This window comes from Ixodes scapularis, unplaced genomic scaffold (assembly GCF_016920785.2).
Source record: "Ixodes scapularis isolate PalLabHiFi unplaced genomic scaffold, ASM1692078v2 PGA_scaffold13__105_contigs__length_92229423, whole genome shotgun sequence".
NCBI lineage: Eukaryota > Metazoa > Arthropoda > Arachnida > Ixodida > Ixodidae > Ixodes > Ixodes scapularis.
This window is the reverse complement of record NW_024609839.1, coordinates 92,032,863-92,055,001: the sequence shown is the minus strand read 5'-3', so window position 1 is coordinate 92,055,001 and position 22,139 is coordinate 92,032,863. Positions and strand designations below refer to the sequence as shown.

Sequence of the window (22,139 nt, the reverse complement as noted above, 5' to 3'; positions counted from 1 at the left end):
TTCCAATGCAAAGTTTGTGGGCTTGGATATGGCTCTTGGTTGTTTTGGGAAGGTGCGGAAGATCAAAGACAAAGTAAACGTGTTCGTTGTCAACTTCAAAAATGGCTTATCACCACACACACCAAGCTTAAATTTCAAGCCCCCTAACCACAGACCACAGCCTTTACTGTGAAGCCAACAGTCTTAAAGGGGCGATGCACTGATATTTGTATTTTGCGCAAATAACGCTTAGAACGAATCCCTGACGTTAATGATCCGTAAAATATACCCGTTCGTTTTCACCACACGCAATCGAAGTCGCAGAAAAAAATAAAGAAAAACGAGCAGAGTTCACCCCCTCAACTCGCAGCCAGAACAAGCGGCCCCGTGATCTGGAGCCGATTATATGCCGCCAATGTTGATCATAGTCGTGCGCTGGGGTTGGCAAGGCACAGGACACGCGCTGAGTTCCAGACATTGTTATGGTTCGGCTGTTGTCGTCATTGCAGCGATTGGACACAGGACACTACCCGAATGTTTCTCGAGCTATCGATTATCACGAGCCCAAATCGAGTGTCCACGCCATGCTCGGGTCCAATCTTTGAGCCGTATTCAAATATCGTCACTGGGCGGTACTGCTACCGCCCAGCTATGTCATCAGGTTTTTCGAAGGAGAGATTGAATAAAAACACTGGGTTTTGTCCTCGAAATTACAGCGCAACAGAGGAGTTTCTTGGTCAGTGGCGTTGCGTGCGAGGATCCTTGAGTCCCACTAGTGCCAGTAAGCTCGTGTGAAGTGAAAAACATTCGAATTGAATATCATTGCACCGCCCCTTTAAGCTCCCGAATGAGAGAAATGAGGAGCCTGCGTTAAACAGAAGACGTTGTTGGAGTGTGCACAACAGTGTGTGCAAACGCACCTCCTGGAAATTTCAGACAGCATAACAACCAAGGCTCTATCTGCAATGTTAGAGGTTCGTTCAACACCGTCATCTGTAAACCCATGGACAATGTCGTGTGCAGGGTCGTAAGTTAAATTCTTTTTTTAAAACAATCTCATCGAAAATCAACATGCACACACGTTCAAGTGCAGCCAGACAGCCCGGCAGAAACAACAGCGCGAGAAGCTCGAATCGATCGGCTCCACGAATTCACGCCGAGCATGCGAGCACGCGGGCGGTCATGCGTCACCTTGATTGATGCAAAGTCGACCGAACATGATGCAGCAGAAAGCACAGATGGACGGCACGCACGGCACAGACGAACGACGCAGGGACGAGCAGAGGCCATGCAGAATGATGCAGAGGCGACGGCGTGCAGGCAGGCAGGCCATGGCAGGCGCCATTCATCACGTGGTTTTTGTGACGTATCTGATTTAATCTATTTAGTCGTTTTAAGTACTTTAAACAATTTTAAAGCATTGCCATTTAAAAAGGAAATACTTTTCACAGAAAGAGTTTTAATTAATTTTAACCAAATTGTAGAAAAGCGCCACGTAGCGGAGGGTATGAAACGCACTATCTGGGCCGCGAATCGGCTCCTGTGTCCTCTCTTTACGTTTACTATATTACTCTATGGTGACACCGCTAATATATATTGCGATTTTGCGTTCAATAAACTCAGTTGTAAGTCAGCGCTACGTCCGTGTCACTTCTTTGTCTGGTCCTCGTCTTTTCGCGCTGTTTTTAATTCCGAAGTATCTACCAGCTCGGCCAAGCCTCATCTTTAGCTCGCTAACCGCTTTTTCTGTGAAAGGAGACTCTGCCTGCCTTTGCTTTGGGGGAAGGTCCTTAAAGGCTCGTAGCATGGGGATCCCAGATCTTTGCAGCGGTCGAAGGTGGCGATCCCATTCCCAGGGTCATGAAAACTGTCGTGCCGGTAATTCACTGCCGATCGTGGAAAAACCCCACCAAGGGTGCCACTTCACATTGATCACGTGTGCAACCGACGCGACCAAGTGCCTTATTTACATCATTGTAAGTCGACCCCTCCCCCCCCCCCCCCCCCCCCCCACACACACACACACAAACACACATCAGCAAAAAAAAAATCTTTAGAGGCGCTTTTTACGGGGATCATGCGAGAACGGCAGGATATCTCTTTCGAAAGCCCAGCCTCCAACATGCAGTCGATGCCTTCTGGTATGCCTTGGCTGCGCATGCACGCCGTGCATGAGATGACCAGGTGTTATCAAAACTAGGATGCTCACCCGGGAGGTGGGACAACTGAAGCTGCTCCCTGTCGTTCTCGTTCTGTCCGAGACTAGAGACGACGATTCGTCCGCACTGGTGATACTGGTCCCGTCGTCATCGCTGCTACGTTCTCTAATTAAGCACGTCGTCGGCGTCGTCCTACGAAATCTCGCACTTTGCGTATGACAGCATCTTCCGCTCTTGCTCGCCGATCGCGTCGCATATCATGGGTAGGGAACGATTGCGCACTTTTGTGGCGTACGTTGCAAGCCTGACCTGTAACTTTGGAAGGCATCCCCACCAATCCAGACTTTGGACCGCGGAAGCCTCTGATCGCTTGCCGTCACAGTTAAGATCCCGCGCCGTTGCAGACTCCACTGGAGCACCACTCGCTCTGACAGGTCGAACTTGCATCCAGCTGCGCAGTTGTTCGTTGCTTCTGGATGAGGAATGGCCATAAACGAGCACAGCAAACCTAAACTGCTCGGATCGCGTATGTCAAGGGCAAAAAAAATGAAAGACGTTTACAACTCTGTAACGCCGAACTAGAGCGCAGCTCTTGAGGATGAGGAGGGAAGGGTGGGTACGGAGAGGAGGGTATGCACTCGTCTTCTGTACCCTCTCCTCCTCCTCCCCTCATTTCCTCCGCCTCCTCCTCTCTTGAGGTATTTCGATTTCGCGATATACCGTGCTAAACATTCTGAGAAAGATATATATATATTGTGGTATCCTCGCTCACCACTTGTCTGGACAAACGACATATAGTTTTCACATCTGGAAGCTCCACTCTGTCTAAGCTCTGCCGGTGCCAGGAAACTGGACTGCAGGAGCAAGGCGGGACAATGAGACACCGTTGGAGTAAACAATTGGACAAAGCACCTGATTCTATCGATGTTATCCTACTTGCTCCCGGCTCTGTCGATGACTGCTGGGCGTTTTTAATTTCCTCAGCATTAGTCTTGAGCGAGCTCCCCCGAGATGGCACAGCAGAACAGCGAGTACACGTCCCTCGAGGCCAATAGGATATTTTCCTGCATGAGTGGTACGAAGTTATTTTTGTCTTGCACGAAATATTTGGTGAGTGCTGTAGGCGAAAGATACAGAGCCGCCACGGGCAAGCTCTTGCCGACCTTGGCGGCACACAATTTACCAACCCCGTCTGACGTTCCACAGAGATCAATGGGTACAGCACAGACCTGTACCCATGTAGTTGGCCACTTCGATAACTAGTATACGTTTTCATACATGCCTCTCTGTGATTTATGAATGGTGATGGCACGTGCCTGCACAACGGGTAGCTGCACCCTTACAGAAATAAGTATGTACGTCCTATGTCCATACTTTTGCCGTTTTATTACCCCTTTGTCCATCCTATGAATTCCTGTAGACAGTTATTGGGCCATTTATGTACCTCTGGTTTGCCACAGAACGGCCACAACAACGCTATAGGGATCTCCGCGAAAGAAAAAGTTTTTCGTTCCTTCCTATTTCCATGCTATGGTCCTAGTGAGTCTATGGACATCCTGTTGCCTCTCTATGGTGTGAGCTATAGATTGGTAGATTAATAAAGTGATGGCCGGGTAGATGCTTTCCTTAGGTGTAGGGAGGTGTCCGGGTTAAAGGGCTGTTAATTAAGCCCTTTAAGGAGGGGGGGCCGAGGGCCCGTCAAGCTGCATGATGCAGCTTTTTTCCTCGGTCTCCCTCCGTCATTTGTGTTTTGACGGAAAAATAAACATTATTATTATTAAGCGCCGGGCATCAATATGTTACATTGATATCTGGAGGCATGTCCAACCTCAGGGCATATTCAATGTCGAGATGGTGTTCAATATTTACCGGAATAATTCCTTTACTTCTTGAGTGGGGGGTAGGTGTGTGTGGGTCTCTGCGGACCCCGTAGATGTACCCCCTGCAGCCTGAGTGGCTTCTCTGCGGACCCCGTAGGGACTCCATGTAGACCTTGTATGGCTACATTGCAGACCCCTAAAGGGATACTGAATCGAAACTTAAAATATACAGGAAACACCTAGAGATAAGTCAAATGGAATCAGATTAACCTGTAATTGATAATCGCATAGTCATATTTCAAGCGGATAGCTGTATTTTTCGTTCTAAATGCCTGGATTTTGGCGAGCGCTTCAAAACAGTGTTGTACACGTTCCTCAAAAAAAGGAACGAAAGCTCGTTCCTCGTTCCTTCTGATTTTTGGAACGCGTTCCCATTACAAGTTACATCTGTGAAAAAGGAACTCGTTCCCGTTACAGTTTAAAAAATGGAACGTATCGTTGCATATACGTTACATTTGTATTTTGCTAATCACTAGATTTAGTTTAATCAAGCAAAGTTTTTTTTTATCTATCCCATTAGTAGTCAACATACTAGTTTGTATGTCGTTATGGAAGGGCAACAGGAGAAGAAAACAAGCGGAAGCAGGTTTTCATCTTTTGATAAATTCAAGTTAAAAATCGCAGCTTTTAACCATATTCATGTTTGTAGTGGACGATTCAGACGAGCCGAATGTACTTTTACCCAACATTGTATGAGCGTTCTACAGCAACCTCACACGTTTCAATTGAGCAAAGTCCCCTGTTAGAGCTTAACAACAGTTGCTTCTCGATGTTGCTGTCCGCAAGACGAGCAAGTCGAGGAGAGGGTAAGGCTTTTGGAAGGTCAATCTTAAGAACTACAAATACTTCTTTGTAACGTTGGCTTTGTTGTTCATTTTGAAGGTGGGGGAACAAGAAAAGAAAGATTGTTTTTTTTTTTTTTGTATCTTTTAAGTGACCAATGTTCGGGATACAAGGGTGTGTTTGATGTCTGGCAGTCTGTGATCTTGTAACTGTAGGTCCCGTTATGGAAGTTCACAAGTGGCTGTAGTCGGCCTTAGTTATCTGGGTGTATGAGGATTCGTGGAACCAAAAAAAGTAGCTGAGCTTTCTTTGCCTACGACTAAAAGCCCTGCTTTTTGCACCGCAGTTTCGGGCACTCAAAAAAGAATCAATGTCCATCAGCTCTTCTGCACCCGTAACTGTTAGCAAGCGAGGACCACACAAAATAATCTACAAGATTAGTAGCCAAAAAGGTAACGAGATCCTGCACTTCGTAAAGATATTGTTTTTGTACTTTCAACATTTCCCTGTTCAAAACAAAATAAAAATTACCCACCTGGACGAAAAAAAGGAACGCCGTTACTCTTTCCGTGCCAGTAAAAATGTAACGCGTTCCCGTTCCAGTTCCAGCGATGCAAAATGAAACGGCGGCGTTCCTTCGTTCCTCCTAAAAGGAACGCGTTCCAGGAACGCCGTTCCTTGGAACGCCGTTCCGTACAACACTGCTTCAAAATCAGCCGTCGAAGAGCGCGATGCATCTCGGGAGATCCGGCGCGGTCTTGACGTCATCATGCCCCGGAGGGCCAAGCGTACCCTAGTTACGAGTCTTGCCACTTGGTGGCGTCAGCATGTTACAATCTCGCATAGTCGAAGTACCCGAGGGCTGTAGTAGCATATTGCGGAGCCGGCGGAGCGGCTTCGAGTGAAATGGTCGCCGACTAACGCGACAAGAGCGGTGGGCAGATGACATTAATAGAAACGAAGATGCCGCCACGCCGCTACATCACCAGGCCATGATGGCCGAGAAGCGATTCTGCCTAGAGTCGTATTTGTACGACACGTCTGTCTTGTCTTCGTCGTCCGCAACAGGTAACAGAGCTTATTCACAAAACGATCTTACAGCAAAGCCTAAGAAAAGTGCCATAGTCACGAAGCGAAATTATCGCAAGTGTTTCGCACGATGAGATCCTACGACCACGCCTACGACAGCTACAAAGCATTACGCACTTTTTATGATCAAATTTACATCGCCGGCTACATCGTTCGCTTACGTCGTCGCAACGACCAACGTGCATTTCTATGTGCTCTCTGTGCGCGTCCCAACGAAAGAAAAGAAGAAAAAAAAGTAATTGAAACTGAACGCCGCGGCGGAGACAAATGCTAGAACCACGGATACATGAAAAAGCTGCAACGACAAGGACCCACCGACCAAGCGACACCACAGACGCTAGGCTTAGCAAAACACTTCGACGATCCGGGGCAAGACCGTCTGCACACGATCGGCTGGCTTGATGAATGGAATACGCCCACGCGACCTCTGTGGACCCTCCTCGTATGAATAGTTTGAACCCTGACCTCTAATTTGGGGCAAGAAGGCCAGTCTTTCCCCTCGTCGTACCTAGCTTGTTTTCAGATGCAGCGGTGACGAACGATCTCGTCGAGAAGGGACACTCCTCGATTCAATCTCTTTTGTGTGTGTGTGTGTTATAGAGCTCAAATAAATGCCATATGAATTGCCTAATTGGGTACGTACACTTTTTTTAGATGTCCATTTAATTTCGACATGATACGTTAGAGGAGTTTTTGGGAGCGACTCAATGCCGGTCCAGTCTTTCTCTGCCGAGCGTCTCGCCAGCATCGAGTTGCGATTGTCTAGAGGCCCAGCGGTTCATAAAATCGGTTGTAAAAGACCGTTCCCGAAGCGGTGCGGTCTTTTAACCGCACCGCTTCGGGAACGCACGCAATGCCGCACGCAATGCCAGGGAGCAGAACCGCACGCAATGCCAGTGCGAACAGGTATTTACGTGGATCTTGCTGACACTCTTTTACTTCAAACGTATCTTCCTGGACGTTGGCTCCCTCCCGCATCCCCGAAAAGCGCCGCAGGATTTGTTTACATGCGCGCCGCTTTGCAGAGCCGTACGGGCCGTCGCCTTTCAGCCACGACAGTAGTTGTGTTGACTTCTTAGCGATCGAGTTCGTTATCAGTTGCGGTCGCCGAAGGCGGCTATCTCGTGATCAGGAAAGGTGGGCATGCGGGCCCGTTTAAACAGACATTTCGTAGCGTGAATATTGCATCGCACGTACACAATCTCCAAACCACCCCAAAGAAGCGTCGCCGGAAAGACCACCCGGTACTAAAACGAACGGTGGCCAACTTTGCTGTTGCATTCTTCACCAAAGCGCCTCGGTACTACATTTGCTCGGCAGCAGTGGCGGCAAGGATAATCCGCTAAACCTCGTCGTCGCATTTTAGGGAAGTCGGATCTGCTGACCGCTGAACGCATTGGCCCTGGGATCGTCAACGCACGAAGAGACACGAGACCAAGCCAGCGAAGCCACGTCATCAGGGATCTGCGATAAAGGCGATCAGCGCGAAACGGCCAGTTCACATTTGCTCGGCAGCAGTGGCGGCAAGGAGAACATCCGCTAAATTTCGACGTCGCATTTTTCAGGTTGGTGAATTATATTTATAGGATCATATTCGTATATCTTCCTCATTTCCTTGCCGCTGCTGCTGCTGCTTCTGTGAAAAGGCATTAGGTTCTGTGTTGAATGGCCAATGGCGAACCGTTTGTCTCTGATTTGTGCATGCATTGTAATCAGTCGCTTCCAGATGATGGCATGTTTTCTAAATGTTGTGACTGTGAGTATGCCTATCACCTGGGTGCTTGCTCGGGTGTCAGCGAAAGCACGTTTAAGTCTAGGGGGGAAAACGCAAAGAAAACCTGGAGATGCCCGACGTGTCGTACTTCAAAAGCTCGGGGAGCACAGGCGCAGAGCAGAGACAAACGAGAGCCGGAGCTTGACTTCGGAAGACTGCTGCTTGAAATGAACAACAAACTGGGCGATCTCGTAACCATGCGGGAAAAGGTGGACTCGTTGATGTCGGTGAAAGATACTGTCTCTAACATTGAAAAGAAAGTCCAGGAATTGTCGGATAAGTATGACCAAGTACTCGCGCAAATAAAGGAACAGTCTAAAGAGATCTCCGACCTCAAAAAACGAGTTTCAAATGTCGAGACGCAGGGCAGCACCGAAGAAGAGGTTAAAACTAGAAGTAAACAGCCTGGAGCAGTATAGCCGACGGCAGAACTTAGAAATACATGGACTTCCACGGAGCGAAAATGAAAATCTGCTAAGCAAAGTAAATGAAATCGCAAGAAAACTGGAGTTGAGTGAACTGACGGAAAATGATTTGGATGGGCTACACAGGCCCAAGTAAGAAAAGAGTCCGGTAATCTTGTTTTGTCGCGGGTGACGCGTGATCAGTGGCTGGCGAAACGGGGCGGCTTAAGAGGTAACGGTCTGAATGTCCGCTTTGATAATTTGACTGCCTCCAACAAAAAGCTGCTGTGGATGACGAAGACAAAGGCTCGTGAACAAGGGTACGCGTTTCCATGGCAGAAAAACGGAACGGTGTTTGTACGAAAGGCACTAGGCGAGCGCGCTATTAAGATTGAATCTGAGGATGATCTCGGCAAAATAACGTAAAATGGCTGACACACAAAATGGCTGACAACAACAACTCGACGTGGCTGCTGGTAATCCCGACCGACCTTCGAGAGGAGATCTTCCAAGCCTGCCACGACGACCCGACGTCTGGACACCTCGGTTACAGCCGGACACTGGTCCGTATTCGTGAAAAGTATTACTGGCTCAAGCTCCCCAAAACGGTCCACCTATACACACGATCATGCCATGAATGCCAGCGACGAAAGAAACCTCCAACTAGGCCGGCCGGACTCCTGCAGTCAATTCCTCCGCCAACGACCCTTCCAACAGATCGGAATGGATCTACTTGGCCCTTTTCCACCGTCGACGTCGGGAAATCGCTGGATCATCGTCGCCACAGATTATCTCACGCGGTACGCCGAAACGAAAGCCCTTCCTTCCGGAACTGCTGTGGAAGTTGCCAAGTTTTTCATTGAATCCATCGTCCTCCGGCACGGCGCTCCCGCAGTCCTGATCTCAGACCGTGGATCCTCGTTTATGGCCCAGCTGACACAAGAAGTCATTCGTCTCAGCCACACCAGCCATCGTCGCACCACGGCGTACCACCCTCAGACCAACGGGCTGACGGAAAGACTCAACAAGACCATCGCCGACATGATTTCCATGTACGTCGACGTGGAGCACGAGACATGGGACGAGGTATTGCCGTACGTCACCTTTGCCTACAATACGGCCGTGCAAGAAACCACCGGGGTTACACCCTTTCAACTGGTTCATGGTCGCAAAGTGACAACAATGCTGGACGCAATGTTACCCCACGAACCGGCTGTCGACGGAAGCGACGACGCCCAGGTGGTTGCCCAACGGGCAGGAGAAGTCCGTCAGCTGGCCAGACTCCGGATTCAAGCCCAACAATGTATCGACACTGGCCGCTACAACCTTCGTCGCCGGGACGTCCACTTCCAGCCGGGATACAGGGTGTGGGTCTGGACACCGATCCGTCGCCGTGATCTCAGCGAGAAACTCCTGAAGCGCTACTTTGGACCCTACAAAGTGCTTCGTCGACTCGGGGATCTGAACTACGAGGTGATGCCCGATGGAACACGGACTTCATCACGCCGCCCTCTAAGACCAGAAGTCGTCCACGTCGTGCGCATGAAGCCGTACTACGCTCGATAGGACTGTGGACCTTATGTGTTCCAAATTACTCTTTAGTTTACCGTTATTTCTGTTTGCTTTGTTTTCGGTTTATGCTGCATCGGGACGATGCGCTTTTACCGCTCATTCACACTGAAAGCGGATCCGCGATCGCAAAGCGGTTGCGAACGCGGTTGTATAAAGATCCAGTACAATTGCACGCGCAGTTGGTGACGACAAATGCGCGTGCAATTGCACTGTATCTTTATACAACCGCGTTCGCAACCGCTTTGCGAACGCGGATCCGCTTCCAGTGTGAATGAGCGGTTAAAGGGGGGGATAATGCCGCGCGCAGACTTGCAGAAGGTTCTCGTTTGTTCTTGCTGCGAACATAACTTCTATCGTTTTTGTTGTTCTAGAAAGTGCGTGTTCATTCTCGCCCCAAGCGCGCTACGCTCGAACCTTCTCCGCCGAATCTTCGAGATAGTGACTCACTCTAGATAAGAGGCCGCCTGCGACCTTGTCGAGTCAGTTTCGCCTCAGCGTTCGATCTTGCTGCTTCGCCGCCTTCGACGCCCGCGACGCTCTGTTGTTATCTTTATTTCTCCTTTTACTTTTTGGGCACAAGTTCGCCCGATTAAACGTTCAGTTTACTCCGTTATTCGCCGCCTCATCACTTGTCCTTCGTGACAATATAAGTATCTGGGTTTGACTAAAATATCTGACTTAAGGTGGAACACACATGTTATACTTCGTTTCAGCTCCGGTTCGAGCGCGGCCGATGTCATGAGCCGAAGGGCCAATCAAACAGCGCAAAAAGCGCCACGACATGGCGTGCTCTCTGCAGTTGATAGGACCAAGAGGTATTCGCCGTCTCTCCGTGCGTGCTCCTTCGCCGGCTAGTTATATCAAGCACAAAGAGCACGCCACGACGTTGTGCTTTTTGCGCTGTTTGATTGGCCCTTCGGCTCATAACATTGGCCGCGCTCGGACGTAAGCTGAAACGAAGTATAGTAACGTATCTAGTAGAGCAATGAGTATACGTTGGGTTTTCTTCGCAGTGTTGGGTCCGAGGGGGTTCTCCAGGCAGCCTCCATCAGGGCCAGGCCAAGACAGGAACAGCAGGCCAACTCCCGGCAAGAACATCACGAGACGGGAGGGTCTCTCACGACACACTTTGTTTAATACATATATACAAAGTAACTGCATCGTCCGAGAGCACACATGCGCCCTCTTGTTTACTCCTTTTATAGGGTCGCTGTCGGTGCCCCACCGGTTGGCAGCCAATGGTGGCCGAACTGCCAACAAATGTCCTGTTCAGGCCCCGCCCCCACTCATCCCCCGAGCACACACACGCACACACTGTAGTGGCGGCCGGACATCACAATCCGGCGCCGAGATACTCGCCTTCGAATGCCGCGCCGAGGAGGCGACAACAAAGGGTCCACTGTCAGCCCGGGAGACGACGTTGGCCGAGATAGTGCTGATCCCTCCATTAGGCGGCGTTGTGGCACGAGAAAGGCTTTGGCCGGAACATCCGCAAGTGGCGTCCGAAGGTAATCCCTGCCGAACACATCCTCACGGAGGTCCCGCAGCTGGCGCGCCGTCACCCGGAATCCTCGCACGGTAATCCCCCGGTTCCCTGCGTCGGCTGACCCCGTTTCGGGCCAGCGTAATCGCAGCCAGAAAGAAGGGTCCGGCTCAGCTTCGTGCTTAGGTGTGGCGATATCAACACGGTGGTCCTCCGTCGAAAGCCACGGCATCCCTTTGTCGCCTCTCGCTTCGTTTCCGGGCACAACTGACTAGAGCCACATGGCGACGATACTCAAGGGGTTCACCGGTACCGGATGGATTAGATAGAGATGGTCTGGTCCGGGGGCCGTTCATAACAACAGGTATATGAAGCATGGCTCCCATGAGACAAAGCTGTTATTATATAATACCCTGGTTCGGCCAGTGTTAGAATATGCTAGTGTCATCTGGGATCCCCACAAATCATGTTGTATTTCAGAACTCGAGAGAATTCAGAAATTAGCAGTATGTTTTGTGTACAATTTGTATACCTCTTATGTGTCTCCCACAAAACTTTGTATTGAGGCGGGCCTGGAAATCCTACAGGAGAGAAGGAGAATGATTCGTCTAAAATATATTTTCCTTATCATTAACGACAAGCTTGGAATAGACAAAGATGATTTCATTACATTTTTCTGTTGCAGGTCTACTAGGCCTTTTCACAGCAGAACAATAAAACCATATAGTTATAAAAATGACGCATTTAAATACTCCTTTCCTCGAACAATTATTCATTGGAGTAGTTTGCCACCTGATGTAAATACTACTAACTTTTAGATTTTTGTTCCAAGTTATTGCAGCAAGTGCAACCTGTGTGATGGTATGTTTGGTCCACTCTTGTAAGAATCTCGACAGAGATGAACAGTATTAATGAAGAAAAAGAAGAAAAAAGAAGACGGTTTGTTCATAAGAGAATTACCGATAAAACGCATTCCCCGATAGAAGACCAACCTGCGCCGCTGACGAAGGACGCGTCCCTGCAGGGGACGATGGAGGAGAAGGTCTACGATCGGCAGGTGGCAAAGCAGTCCCTGGCGCGCCGGGTGTTGGACGAGCAGCAGATCGAGCGCCACTTCAATGCGGCCGATCTCATGGAACTGTACAGCTTCAATCCAGACAGCAAGACCAACAGGCCAACCCCGATGGTGCCCAAGGTACATATCGCCTCTGAGAAGATATTTCTTCGTGCAAAATGTATTTTAGCGGAAGCGAAGTCTGGATTCGTGCCGTGTCGCCGTAGCTATATCTTGCCAATGCAAGTGACATCGTCGGCTAAATTTAGTGGGACACAACTACGGGTCACGCGACGCACGCGCGTGCGTCGGGTCTCGTTGCAGTGCCATGGAATGTCGACCCATGCGAAGTCGTGGTGTCATGTGACATCACACAACGATATTCGTAACACTGCGTGTCAAGCCTTGGTGTAATGTGGCGTCGCATCGCTTGACCGTGTCGCGTGACGTCAGTGTCACGTGGCACAGCGATATCGCGTGACGTCACTCTGCCCGAATTTGCGTGTGCACCACTAATGCGTTCCACGTCCGGGACGTTTGGACAATAGATGAAAGGACCGCTCGATCTTTGTACAGAGTTACGTTTAAAGACTCTGTATTGTCGCGGAGAAAGTAGGTGTCCCTTTCTCAGATGATGATGATGATGCTGTTATTCACGAACAGCCGTTTATTTATGGGATATGCGATAAAGTCTTTTACAACATGTATGGCCAATTCGTCAATTAATACTGGGGGAGAAATACTTAGAAATACTCCTATTTCTGGCGACTTCCCCTGCCGCCCTCCTCGATCACACGCACCCTCAGCGGGGCCCCCGACCACAGCCAAACTCGACAAATAAGGATCCACACAAAGGCGGGCGAGCCGAACTCCTCCACAGCCGTAAGGGGACCCAAGTTTGCGAGTTAGCGGGCGAAAGACTCCACAACCGAAGGGGGGTCGGACGTGCAGGTTTCTCACCAGAGGCAGGATGAAGTTCAGGGCATGGTATCCGGGAGCCAAGTCCTTTGCAGGCCCTTGGCGGCTGCTTATATTGCGTTCAGCAGCATTCTGGCGCCACCCAGTCCACCAATCAGAAAGTTTGGGAAGGACCAATCAGGAGGGGTTTCTTCAGGACCAATCGGAGACGTCCCAGCATAAGCAAACATGTACACCACATGCACAAACCCCCGGCAAAACACATATCTAGAACAGAAGGACGAAATACAAGAAAGAGAATAAAATACAGGAGGAAGAACAAAACCCTCGGGGAAACGCGCGACGAAAACAAGTAAGCTTACACTGGCGGTCCCCGGTTCAGAATCCCGAACTCAAATAAAACACATAGCTCCAACCCAAAAGGGACAGAATTACCATGCCGCCTCCAAGTTTCCGACATTACCCAACAGCAAATGTGTGATTCAGCGAGTCATCGTAATAAACAACGCCTGCGCACTTAAAACCAGACAGCAGAAATCTACTGGCATTCCCTGCCTGCCGGTAGTTTGCAGAACTTGGCTACAACTCTCCCCAATACATACACACTATGTCACTCACCTCGTCTACAACGTTCGCCGCCTCTCCTAAAGAAAGAATACACAAAGCAAAGACGCGGCTTACCAATACCCGGTTCACGAACGCGTCGCGTAATGTAACACCAGAGTCGGGGTGGGGATCTTCCCGGATACTCTGCCTACTCGAATGGGGATCCCGCGGCTACTTAGCGGCAGCGACCTGCCGTCGGCGAAAGACACTCACTGTCTCGAAAAGGGGTTCATTAAATAAAGTAAAGATATAGAACTGACGCCGCGAAGGCATAGCCTCGCGACAATATGTAGACCTCTTTGGTGATAACTTACGCTCGAATTTGTCTGTCCTACAAACAATGTATACGATTCATTTTGAACCAAGATGCTCTCTTGGGGACCACGTAGATCTTGAAGATTCTCAGATCGTGGTTAGGTTACTTTAGCACGAGGAAACCCTAATTAGTTAAACACGACGATTCACACAATGACTACCTTTCGCAAACCACGACACCGTGTTAAAACCGGGTCTGGACTTTTTGCTACCGCGCGTCGCACAACGTCCCCGGCCGAGACGAGACCTCTACGGCCCGACCGCAGACGACGCCACAGTCTGATGGTGCCAATGCGGTGGAGCCAAAAGTGCATCCTCGCGGCGCTCGTTGCCCTTGTGGGTACGCTATTGCCGGCTGAAGCAATCGCGCACGTAGCGGCGCAGAATTGCATTTGCTCCACGCAATGGGGTGTCTGCCATCCCGTGGACGCATTTCGCGAAGGGAAAGCCGACGCCGTTTTCGCCCTTTTCAGGACCGCCTGCTGGCCGAGATGCTAATGCGACACAAGTACTGGATAGTGTCGTACCACGAGCATGACTCGCTGCTCCAAAACGTGGTGGAGGAGGACCTGACGGAGGAGGAGAGGAAACTGGCCTGGGAGGAGTTCGAGGAAGAAGGACGCAGGGCCGCCAGCGACGCAGGTTCGTTCGACCCGCCCTCTCTTCCTTCGCGTCAAGCGCCCAAGTGCCGTGCTCCGTCTCGATTTGAGTGCGACCGCGGCCGATGCAATGCGCTCGACGGAGCCGATCAAGCGAAGCCAAAGAGAGCATCGTTGCCTTTGTGCGTTTGCTACCGACGACCGAACCTATCGTGCACAGCGAATGCGCCCCGATCCTGTGGTTCTTTTTTTGCGCACGATTGGTCGGGTTGGTGGTGGCAAGCCCAGAAATACATGGGGCGCCGTGGCGATTTACTTCTGGTGCCGCTTGACTGGCTCCGTCGAATCGTAGCGTCGGCCGCGGTCAAGCCTAAAGTGAAACGGAGCTATTGCTAAAGACCCTAAAGACTGATTCGCGCACTTGCGCTCAAGTGTGATGGGCCGTGTTGTAGCCGCTTGCAACGAGAACACGCACTGGCAAGCTGGCGCCATCTATCGGGTAGTCACGGAACTGCTCCAATCTGCTATCATTAGGCTATTTGTGGGATCAAATGATACGAGAAACGGTCTCTAAATATCGTTGAAATTATTTCGAGCACGTAGTGCAAAACTGACGCGTAGTGTAAATGCCAATCGAGATGTGTTCCAGGAATAGCCGATGGATGGCACTAGTGTGTTCTTTGTACTAAAGATCCTGTATTTAAGAAAAGTGGCGCATTCTCTTCCCTACTTATTTTTAACTTCCGGTTTGCGACGGAAGCGCTCTCTGGATATTCCCAAGCGTCTCGACGTCACGGTCAGCCGGAGCGGGTGGAATGCCGATCGTGTTTCTCTGCCTTCTTCTTCCTAGGCGCCTCGGACCTTTCTTTCTTTGCGGACGCACTCTCCGAGCACTGCACGTCAGAGTCCACGCTGCACGAAGACTCCGAGGACGAGGTACTTCGCATCCTTGCCTCGATTTGATCAAGACGATCCATGACAGGGCGCCAGCAGGTTACCGATCAATTCCTGTGTTGCCTGTAGCTGCGCGTTGAAGAATCTGAATGCAGATATTTTGAGCAGACTGCCTTTGCCTGTGGGCGAGGATGACCCCCACCCTCCCAGAGTGCTGCTCATGTTGCAAGCGTTGACAAGGGCACTATAGTTTGTTGCAGGTCAAGGATAGCATGAGGGTGGAGAAGAGGAAGCCGCCTCTACTCGCCATGATAGGTGGTTTGCTCCTCTCCAGTGTTCACTCCGCCAATGTCAAGAGAGACGGACGGAGACTTCTGCTATACTTGACTGGCAGAAAAAAACACATAAAATACACTCTTTCGCTCGTGTCCGACGCAGTTCAGAGTGGAAATGCCGGAAGCCCCAGAGAGAGCTATCCGGCAAACTCGTCGAAAGCCGACTGGTCGACAGCCAACTTCTCGACGGTCAATTCGTCGAATAGGCCGATTCGTAATAGGGCAATTTGTCGAAGGGCAATTACTTGAAAGGAGCAATCTGTTGAAGGGCGATTCGTCAAATGTGTTGAATGATGGTCCGAGGTGAAATTTCGTGGTTTCTTACCTTTTTGCATAAATTTTTATCCGTGTCTTGACTAAACGCAGTGCCCTCGTTAAATTACAAGATTGGAAAAAAAATTGTAGAATCCTTCCGCTTTACGTGAAGGTGGAGGACCAGCGAAGCTGTTATTTTGACAACGCCTAGGACGATGCCTACAGCACGACGTCTCGGACGACCTCAGGGTCTTCTAGGTCGACCTCGAGGACGACTCTAGGCAATGACGTCTAGGACGGCCTCAAGGACGACTTCTAGGACGATCTCAAGGACGACTTCTAGGACAACTCCTAGGACGACTTCTTGGACAACTCCTAGGACGACCTCAAGGACGACGCCTAGAATGACCTCGAGGACGACATCTAGGCAATGACGTCTAGGACGGCCTCAAGGACGACTTCTAGGACGATCTCAAGGACGAATTCTAGGACAACTCCTAGGACGACTTCTTGGACAACTCCTAGGACGACCTCAAGGACGACGCCTAGAATGACCTCGAGGACGACGTCTAGGACGACCTCGAGGACGACGTCTAGGACGACCTCTAGGACGACCTCGAGGACGATGCCTAGATACGACAACAAGGGATCAGGACCTCACTATCTAATTAAGCCAAGGGAGGCTGACTCAAGCTGGTTGCCCCTTCTTTTTTTTTTTATTTATTCATACTTGCCACGACCAATGGAGAGTTTTCTCTCAACATCCGCGGACGCATTTTTTCCCAGATCCTACCGCATAACAGCTTGGCTTGTAGAAAAATCGCGAGAGGGCGAAGACAGGAAAGAACCTTGAGATAAGTTGAAAGATGTGTCATCTCGGGATCTCCGTTTTGTTTATTGTCTTACTTTTTTAATGAACCACCGCAGACTAGCTGCGAAGTGGCATGAACGGGTGGGCTGGGAAGGTTAACACGCGGCGCCCCACTGATTCGCGCATGACGTAGTGACCGTCCCCCACTGTACCGTGAAGCAGCGAAAGTGGAAAGTTGTTATCTTCGACAAGATAAGGCACACTGGAGGTCAATGGCCATGCGGCGATTTTACAGATTGCTAATGGCGACAAAATGTTTTGGTGGCGCCACCTCGCGGCCGCCCTTTTGTGACGGAGCTGGTAGGCTGCGAGCAGACGACGCGCCATGTCAAAGCACAGAGCTATGTTAGTTCGCATCTATGCCGATTAAAAACGGTTAATTTATGATTGAAACGTGTATAACGTTTTTGTGAGTGACCTTTCTAATGAATAACAGCGCCTCAAAGTTGCTTTTCATAATTAAAAAAAAAAAATCTTTAAAATGTTCAAAAACAAGCCTGGAGCTTCACATTACGGCTTGCGCGGCGTGCATCAGGGCTATTCATAGCCTCTTTGATTCCTGTTTTTTTTTTTTTTCGCATCTGTGGAGGTTGTTTTAGAAAAAGGTTTTGCATTCACCAGAGCAAATGACGCTGTCTTTTTAGCCGTACACGCGCGCACAGATGTGTTGCAAAGCGCCGCACATTTGTTTGAGCTACCTTGAGCTTGCCGATACCGACGCTTTTATCCAAGTGTGACTCGCGAGTTGTTGACGAGAAAATCCTCGTCAGCTACTGACGCTTAGCTGCTCCCGCATCGAATACATGGCAAACAACTTCTGGTAAAAGGAAAAGCAGAAATTTTTGTAAATTCTTAAATTGTTGGCCATGGTCCGGCAAATTCAGGCGACTGATATATTTGTTATATTCAATATTTACTAAGAATTGCTTACAGATTTAAAATCGCGCGCTGAGAAGCGCGTCACGCATTACGCGCATTTGGGTCCACAAAATTAAACCTATAAACAATAGTAATCCATAACAGGATACATCATCTTTAGGGACGCTGAAGTGTCACCTACTAGATTTAATAGCCCTTTTTCCTGGCATATGCCGAGCGCTCCGCGCTAGCGGTCGTTCAGCGGTTGGCCTCCGCGAGCGATTGGTCACGTGATCCACCACAGAGGCAAGCGCTGCGGAGCAAATCGAGCGTAACGCACCCAGCGTTACCCTTTTCAGAGCGTCTGCTATCTTGCTGAAAGCATAAAGGTCCCATCGGAACTTTATGCTTTCACAAAAAATTTGATTGTTTACTACTTGATTAGCGGTAACCCCGACGTTAAGACACAATTTATTTTTCTTTGCAGTTATATAAACCCGATGAAGACAACTCGAAGTACTTGTACGAGCCGTAGGACGCAATTAAGCTATAAACACGTATGCCGTAAAGCGATTGTCATCTCCGAAGGCGACTTCCATCTGCGGAGTATTTGGCGTATTGTCTTCTAATTATTCCAATTACATTACAGAGACCACACAACGTCTGTGTCGTCTGTTTCGTCCTTCTGTGTGTTTCTTTCGTTTTAAGTCAATTTAGATCACCAACACGCTCAAATCTTTAGCAAACGACATACCTAGCTCTTCATCCGAATAGGCGCGCACAACGTCGTCGACGTAACGCGATATCTTGGGCCTCTTCGCTGGCAAGGCGAACGACTTGGCAAAGACTTCGCCGAGAACGGCTGCTTCGTCGTCACTCGAGGGGGAGCTAAGCTGGTATCTTTGTCGCTGTCGTTGATTTCGCTGTCACTGCGTTTTATTAGATCTGCTGAAATCAGCTGCAACGATGTCATCGCCACAGTATGCTCGGGCGAATCGGTCATGACGAGAGAAACGAAAGCAAGCACAGCAAGAAAACTCACCCAGCAATCGAAACAAAAAAAAAAAAAAAGCTGCGAAACTCCTTCACTTCACCGCGGGAACGTTGATAACGAAACTGAAACGTTGCGAGTGACTACAGATCAGACTTGGGAAGTAATCCGCTACAGGTAACGGATTACTTGTAATCAGTTACTTTTTCAAGTTATTTTGTAATTGTCACGTTACTTTTTGTCGGGAGTAATTTGGAATGTAATTTCATTACAAAAATTGGTAACGGATTACTTTTGTTACTTGTTACTTTTTTAGATATGGGTATAATACAGTAATTGGAGCAATACAAGCGGAACGTTTAGCAGCACAGCACTAGAACCAGGAGAATGGGCATGACATGTACGATAGACAAAGATCAACTAAGACAACACCGACTATAGGCTCTCCGTCGCCTTCCATCGTGTTTTTATTCCTCTCCCGGGCACGAGAAAGCTCTTCGTGTTTGTTTGTTTTTGTCTTTTACACCGCTACACCCTTTCCAACTTTTTCGACGTCTCCCGCCACCTGCACAGACATCAAACGCGGGTCCGTACACCCTCGATTCGCGGGTTCACAACTCGCGTAACAGACGATCTCGCACGAGGGGGTCGAATTATCTTTGTCTTTGACGAGCGCTACTGTATTCTAGCATGCTCTTGAGGCACGACTGAAAAGCGCCCGGCGCGAGGTTAAGAGCATCGTCTTCGAGGATGCGGACGATACTTCTTTTGGTTTACTTGTCTTGGCATGGTGGTCGAGTCCACTCCTCACTTTACATTCAACTGTCAACATAAAGGAGAGGAGCGAAGGGGGGGGGGGGGGGGGGGGGTTAGGCCATCAAGGTGTCCTGACAGAGCGAGAGAGAGGATGCGTAAAAGTGGTGTGATACTCTATTGTTTTGTGAGACCGAAGGCCACCGCATCTCGCTCTCTATGCGCTCCCTTCCCCTGGCCTCCACGAGTATTGGTATGAAAGTGAGAACCGATGAACGATCGATAACCCGTAACCACCTCCTCTTCTCTGAGTGGTCGAGTTTTCGGTCATGGAGTGTCCGTCGTCTCCATGGTCATCTCTTAATGAGATGTTCCAAATTCAGGGCATTAAGGAGAACGGAAACCTAGAGTTTCAGTGCATACTTTGCTTGCCAAAAAAACACAAATTGTCATCAGCAAGAACAACAAGCTTTAATCTACGGAAACACATCAAGGTAAGCTGGGACACCTGCATTCTGCATTGGCTATACATTGCAACGTTATAGAACCAAGTTTTTCTTTTCATGTGAATAACAGGCGAAACACCCGAGTCAAAAGGTAGCTTTCGTAGATCGCTTCTTTAGCTTCGAATCTCGTAGCGGAGTTAGACGCTGCTATTGAGCATGCGCACCGCTGGCTTTTTCTGCACAATTCCAGGGATCATTTCTGGAGGCCACAAGCTAGCGGTATGGCGGGTGTGGTTGCAGCTTTCGGTGCCTTGTCAGCTTACAGGTGAGCGAAGTGCACCTACACTCTTTCTCTTATATACAATATTTTATTTATACAAGAACTACCATAATACGGGCGTATGAGAAATGAAAAGTAGTGTTGCTGAACATTTTTTTTTAAATATCAAAATTGTTTCTATTATTTTCTGGATAAGTTATACATAAAAAGTAACGTGAAAGTAATTTGTTATTTAACGAGTAAAGTAATCCGTTACTTTTCAGCGAAAGTAATTTAAACGGTAATCCATTACATTTGAGGCTCGGTAATTTGTAATTGCAATCCATTACATTTTTCAAGTGACGAGCACAAGTCTGCCAGATCGTACTCCTCCGAAAAAGGCTGCGCGGAGAACTACTCCGGACCGCTCGACGCGCTCCGCCACTTTCCCACGGATCGGTTGGAGCCACTCGGCGAGCGCCCCACCGGATCCAGATCTACAAGCGGCACACGGAGAGATTGCTCGCATCTCACGAGGGGATAAAGAACAAGACGACCACGCGCAGGAATTCTTTTTCTTCTGTCAAGCAGCCCAGAATCTTGTGAATCACAAAAATTCTTTCCTTTTGTTAAGTCATCTACAAGAAATTATTTTAAAAGTTACGCAAAGTGTAATAAAGTGTTTCGAAATATTTGTTGTCATTTATAAAACACATCACCAGATATTTTCCAGTGTAGAGTTTTCATTCTATATCAGTGGTGTTTGTTTCAAAAAGTGACCAGGCCAGTACAATAAGGTAAGCTGCTCGTTTACTTTAGGTCTATGTGCTTTGGTGACAGGATTACTAAGGCACTAATTACCTGCAAATTGTTGGCTTTTCTCGCAGCTGTCTCATTATATTGCATATCTTCTCTGATGCGGTATTTGGACTGCATTGGTGCTTTGGTGTGTCACGGGCTATTTCAGCTTCGATCAGCAATCTGCGATACGTTTTGTTGCAGGAAAGGAAGAGTTCCACATCCAGGTTCCCCTGACTAGAACATTCAGATTTGGAACATTCAGACCGTATTAAACAAGCATTTAAGAGTACAGTACGCAACTATATTGTTTTTAAAGGGATACTACAACGAAATTTTGGTGCTTATTTTTTTTTATCTGTATGTCTTTAAAGGAGCAGTTTCACATCGAACACACCAATATCTTGTTAAAAAAACTCACGAAAAGGAATTTTGAAACAAATTAAACGAATAGCAAAGAGCACCTGGCGGATGTCGCTAACGCCTCGTTTGTAGTACCCGTCTATGAACCTTCAGAGGTAGTGACGGTAACTGTCTGGCCTCCGGCCATGACGAGAGAAGTGGGGAAGGAGCAACTCCCAAGTATAAAAGGCTTTGATCTTCCCGAGAATCCCATTTGTGTGACCCAGAAGTCGCTATTGTCCCCCTAGAAGATTATAGAAGATTAACCCGTCACTCAAAATTCGTACAAAAGCGGCCGCTTCGGTGGCTGGAACGACTAGGCCATCCTCTCGACGTCAGCCTCGCCGTAGCTTTGCTCGTCTTGAGACTACCTACGTCACGATTGCGTTGGATGTCAATTGGTCTCCGCTGGCTGTTCTCTGAGCGCTTGCCAGAGTGGGCCGTTTATAACGAAAAATACAGCCACCAGGCTCAAAATACAGACGTCTGGTTGTCATTTACGGATATTGTCGATCATATTTGACCTATTATTGAGGGGCCCATCGGTTCACACCTACCAAAAATTTCGGTATCACTTTTCTCTATCCGGATTATGGAACCGGAAATTTGTTTCTTGAAACCCGAAATCCAGATTGCAGACAAAGGAATAATTTCTGAATCAC

The 22,139-nt window shown here is 48.8% G+C and overlaps 1 protein-coding gene across 2 annotated transcripts in view; it reads left to right on the top strand.

The window, feature by feature from the left end:
- The window catches only part of LOC120842610 (transcriptional regulator ATRX homolog), a 94,412-nt gene extending 73,740 nt beyond the window's left edge, over nt 1-20,672 (top strand). The window contains exons 17-21 of one of the 2 annotated variants that reach the window (XM_040213754.3): nt 12,148-12,318; nt 14,490-14,658; nt 15,466-15,551; nt 20,269-20,343; nt 20,638-20,672. In XM_040213754.3, coding sequence (XP_040069688.1) covers nt 12,148-12,318; nt 14,490-14,658; nt 15,466-15,551; nt 20,269-20,295 — 453 coding nt within the window. In that variant the 3' untranslated portion in view covers nt 20,296-20,343; nt 20,638-20,672. Of the gene's footprint in view, nt 1-10,653; nt 11,219-12,147; nt 12,319-14,489; nt 14,659-15,465; nt 15,552-20,268; nt 20,344-20,637 lie in introns of those variants that run through there. The other variant, XR_005715963.3, reaches the window with a different exon arrangement.
- The last annotated feature ends 1,467 nt before the right edge of the window (nt 20,673-22,139 follow it).